This window comes from Lolium rigidum, chromosome 2, assembly GCF_022539505.1.
Source record: "Lolium rigidum isolate FL_2022 chromosome 2, APGP_CSIRO_Lrig_0.1, whole genome shotgun sequence".
NCBI lineage: Eukaryota > Viridiplantae > Streptophyta > Magnoliopsida > Poales > Poaceae > Lolium > Lolium rigidum.
In genome coordinates this window covers 113,966,839-113,972,055 of record NC_061509.1, presented here as the reverse complement: position 1 = coordinate 113,972,055, position 5,217 = coordinate 113,966,839, and the positions used below count along the sequence as shown (strand labels likewise).

Sequence of the window (5,217 nt, the reverse complement as noted above, 5' to 3'; positions counted from 1 at the left end):
GTGCAGCCATGACATGTTCGTGCTCGTGCCCCTGCTATGCCCGATAAAATGATCGCCGTCGCTTCCGAAGATCATGGGAGAGGAAATGTTCAGGTTTGTAGAGTCGGGAGTCCGAGCGTTGACTGCTGCCACATCAGCAGATCCCGGGAGAAACGAGCGTCAGGCTGGGAATGACCGGGATGCATGAGTTCAGGGTGCTCATTTTAGGGATTGAAAGTTGAGGGTTTGATCCGAACCAGCCCTACAAACTTAAGGTTTAAAACAAACTTCACTCCATTAAATTTCCAGGCTGAACAGAAACGACGAACCAGATCCACACGTTCGACGGAGGTCGGCGCATGGATGGATGGGTGAATCGTTTTATCAGTTTTGCGGTGGCAGTTGTGGTAATTTTGTTTGAAAATTGTGGGTAATTCCATAACGACGAATTAATAGGGAAGAAACCTTACTTTCTTTATTAATAGGTATAGATATAGATATAGATAGATATAGATTCGGTATAGAGAAACAAACTGGCGCAATGCAATCGGACCAGTAATCTGTTTGGTGGATCGCAATGGCAAAGTGTGCCGAGGTTAATTGTCGGCTCTTGGTGGAGTAGTACGCTGTAACCACCGGCACGCACCTCCTCCTAATTACGGCTCCGCTCACGCCCGGCTTGTGACGAAAAGGTCCCCGCGGCGGCCCGGACAGCGAAAACAGCACGCGGGAAAGTAACTGCCAGCTCGGACACGGCCAATGCCATCCATTGCTCCGGATCGCCAACTTGTTGCTACAATCAACCACGCCGTTACAACACAGGCACGAGGATGTACAGCTCCAGCTACTGCCGTCGTCACCCGACCTACTGCCGCCGTGCGTCACGTTTGAGGAGGAGCCGCCGACGCCGGCGCCGTCGGAACGGGATGAGGAGGGGACGTGCTCATCGTCGGCATTGCTGCCGCCCGCGGCCTCCGTCGTTTCCGCGTCCAGTTTCTCCGGGGCCGTGTCGTTGCTGTCCGTCGTGGTCGTGCAGCAGACGGCGATCCATTCCTCGCCGCTCCAGGTCCAGTCGGGCGACTCGGCGGACGCCAGTGCGCGGACACGGTCGGCGGGCACCGTCGTCGACGACGAGTCCTCCTCCCAGAACCAGAAGCCCTGGTCGAGGACGCTCTTGGGCGAAACCCACCGCTCGATCGGCGCAGCTTTGGAGTTGGAGTTGGAGGTGGGATTGGTTTCCGTGGATGCGACGAACGGGTGCTGAAGCAGCTGCTCCGCGGTCCACCTCTGGGCGGGGTCTCTGACCAGGCACCTGGCGAGGAAGTCCTTCCCCTCGCCGGAGAGCCACGCGGGGGCCTCGGGGACGTCCTCGGAGCGGGCGACGTGGTGGAGCGCCGCGGCGGGGCTGCTGAGCCCCGGCCACGGCGCGCCGCCGGTGGCCATCTCGATGACCGTGCACCCGACCGCCCAGATGTCCGCGGCCGTGCCCTGCGCCTCGCCGCGCGCGGCCTCGGGCGACAGGAACATCGGCGTGCCGCTGATCGCCGCCGCATTACTGTTGCCGAGGTCCTCGGCCTCGACAGTCCGCCGCGCGCACCCGAAGTCCGCGAGCTTCGCGCGCCCGTCCGCGCCCACAAGCACGTTCCGCGCCTTGACGTCGCAGTGCGCGATCCCGGAGCCGTGGACGTGGGCCAGGCCGCGCAGGACATCGCCCACGCGCGACCGGATCAGGGGCTCCTCGCACCGCCCGCCGCACCGCCTGATCTCGTCCGCCAGGGACCCGCCTGGCGCCAGCTCCAGGAACAATTCGTAGCCGCTACCATCCGATGCCGCCGACACACCGGACCCCACGCACGACACCACGTACGGTGAGCTCAGGGCGGACAGCACGCTCTGCTCTCGCAGCAGGACGCCCGCCAGCGCGATCCCCACCGACTTCACCGCCAACACGTCGCCAGTGACGCGGTCCGTGGCGATCGACACCGTCGCCGACGCTCCGCGGCCGATCACCGGACCCCGCTGCCAATCGCCAAGAATGCCCATCCTTGCAACAATTGATGGAGCTCAACCTTCCACTCCTTGTTGCTTCTTGTCGGTACTAGCTAGCGGTCTTGAAGAGGCGATTGCAGCTGGATATGTGGAGCTGTGTTTGCTTCTGCCTGCCTTCTGGTGTTTGTATCACCCTCCGAATATTTATACCTACTACTCCTACTGTATAGGATGATGCTTTGGCATTGGAATGTGCTAAGTGTTGGCTGTCCAACCAAAGCAACAAGGCAAACAAAGGGGGTGAGAGACTCCAAGCTGGCACAAGGAGATTCTCCACTTGGCTACACATGACTGGTGGAGGCAATCTTGGGGAGATGGCACAAGGAGCTACTCCGTACTACCTAACAAAACATTAGGACTTTTGGATAATATTTTTCCTCTTTCTTTGTTATATCATCTTCTTCTTCTTACTAGTATCTATTATCATAGACACAGAGGAGCAAAGGGACACTTGTCCATGTTGCCGTCAGGTTTTGCCAAGCTCATGTGGCTGGAAATGCCTTTTGTTTTAAATTCATGTCTTGTGTATTCTGGTTGAGTTGAGTACCTGTATACGTTAAGCAATACTCTAGATAGTTGAGGATTGGTTATATGTCTGCATTCCAGAACAAAATATTTATGGCCTCATAGAAGCAGTTTGTTTTTTTTTTTTTGAAACGAGGCAAAAGCTTTGCCTTTCATTGATATAGGAGAAAAGAGTTGGCCCGTTTATGAGGAAAACTGGCCGAAAAACCGTTACAACACGACACCACACGCCAGCCCCGAGGCTGCGCTCCACACGGGTCGACGACCAGCCAGGTCGACACCACACCTCAACGCAACAGGCGGAGGCGAAAGACCGGAGCCACCGCTCCCACTACCACGCCGGCCCCGAGGCCGCGCCCCGCCTGGCCGAAGACGAACCCGCCTCCGCCGAAAAACCACCAAAACGCACCACGAGTCCCTTTGTCCGGAGGACATCCAAAGCGAGGCCCCAAGAGGCGGCGGCGGCTATGGTTCCCCCCTGGTCGCCAGAGGAGGGCGACGCGGGGGGGAAGAGACTTGGAAAGCTTGAAAGATTTTGAAAGATTTTGAAGGACAAGTGGGCAAAAACAAAGTTAGTTGTGCTATGCTGTACGCTCATTACGGCTTGAACATGGAATTCCTCTCCTACATGCCTTTCGCTTTGGTTCTTCCAACGACCTATTGGACTAAAATGCATGTCGAGCTGTAAGCAAAAGGACGCAGTTATCACCACAGTTGAAGCATCGCCCAATTGCTTGACAGGTCCCCCTTTCTCTCCACAAGTAACCTTTGGCTTTGCACTCAAGGATTGTCTAGATTATATTATCATGTTTTATTTGTGAGGCCAAAGCGGCAAACAAAATAGGTTAGTTATCTTCCTCTTTCAACTTCATGATGCTGATGCTTATACCTACTGCGTCTGCATTCCATTTGTCGGTACAGAATATAAATACAAACTATCCATAGGATATCTTCATATCCCTGATATAATCCTACATTTATGCAGTTAGTTGCTTCTTCTGGTCAGAAGATTGAATGGACGAATACTGAAGCCAATCGCTATCAGTACCTCCATATTCAGCGCATCTATTCATTTTTTGGGATGAAATTACTCGGTAATTAGGGCAAGATACCTTATTGTTTCGTCATTTGTTCAATCAAATGATAACGTGAGGTCCTACTATACCCACCTTGAAAACTATAACCAGGTAAGTAAGAGAAGAAACCCTAGCGGCCACCTGTCCCCTCTATATCCTTCTAACAAATCATAATTCATGCCTCCTCTGTTTCCTCCTAAAGTGGTGTGACGGTGTTGAGACCTCGAACTTGCGCTCGGCATTATTGTTAGGTCTCTAAAGTTAGAGTTTGATCAACCTAAGACGAGGTTATGGTCGCTATGGTGGTATTGTGCGGAACAAAAAAAAAAAGGTTTCGCCGTCTCCTTAACCACCTCTTTGATGGCAATCTCATTGGTTGGTGTTAAGTAGGGCGGGGAATTGTCTACTTTCTGCTCCCTTTGGAGTAGTGTATCTTGTTTTGTCTACATGTGTTGCATGTTTGGTGTCAGCGGGTTCAAGGGTTCAATAACGACAACTTAGGCCTTTGTGCCCTGGTCCTTAAGGACATGTGCACGAACACTTCACGCTTGTCACAAGAAAGTCAGAATGGCTCCAGGTGAGGGAGTGGCGGCAGCGACACGTCAGCAACTAGCTCTGGCGGGTGGTAGTGATCGTTAGGTGGTTCAAGGACACTGATGTAATTTTTATTTCTATTTGCGATGCTTTGTACTGTTGGCGAACTTTTATATTAGATATGGATAGCTCGTAAAAAATGAGATCTTACTGTATCAAGTACAAACAAACTGCTCATCTCCGGAGAATTGCATGTAAAGCCCACGCTAAGGTCGCAAGGGGTCAGTATGCATCCTCCAAAGCCAACATATTGAAGACTGATCGCAGTGCACGCAAGGTCAGGTATACACAAGCCACCGGTCCCGAAGGAAGACTAGTATAATATTGGGAGTCTGATATGAACCTATTGTGAAAAATGCATAAAAACAAAAGTTTAAAATATCAAAAAAATCGGAAATAAAGTACTATGTTCATACATAATTTTTCTAGGAAAAATAACATTGTGATGTGGCCTGTGTAAGAAAAAATCCCATGAATAATCATGTTGAAGCATCAAATTTTATTTATTTTACAAGAGACACACAAAAAAACCCATGGATCTATTTTGAAAATGCATAAAAATAAAAAAATTATAATGCCAAAAAATTCTGAAATAAAATTTCATGTGTATTCCGAACATGCTATGTATGCACATAAGTTTTCTAGAAAAATAACATTTCATGTGGCATGTGTCAACAGACAAAAAAAATTTCCATGAATTGTCATGCCGGAGCATTAAAAATTTATCTTTTTTACAGGGGACACAAAAAATATTAATTTTTCCGGAAAACTGGTGAAGGGGACATAGAATATGTAGATGTACATGCAAAATTTTATTTTTTAACATTTTGAAATGTGTTTTCACACAATGTGTTCAGATGCACCCATGAGCCGAATTTGATTTCTGAGTCCCCTGGTTCCTACTAAATTTGAGCAAGGGTTTTGGTCCCGGGTGTTTTTTATTTATTTCGGATAAGTTCTTCCCACACACCATCCTTAAGGGATTTGAAAATTG

General features: G+C 50.3%; 1 protein-coding gene across 1 annotated transcript in view; it reads right to left on the bottom strand.

The window, feature by feature from the left end:
• LOC124690053 (mitogen-activated protein kinase kinase kinase 18-like) overlaps positions 1–2,022 on the bottom strand; it is a 2,572-nt gene extending 550 nt beyond the window's left edge. Inside the window, exon 1 of the mRNA XM_047223495.1 lies at positions 816–2,022. Within this exon, the coding sequence (XP_047079451.1) occupies positions 816–2,022 (1,207 nt within the window). The remainder of the gene's footprint in view (positions 1–815) is intronic.
• Positions 2,023–5,217: the final 3,195 nt, after the last annotated feature.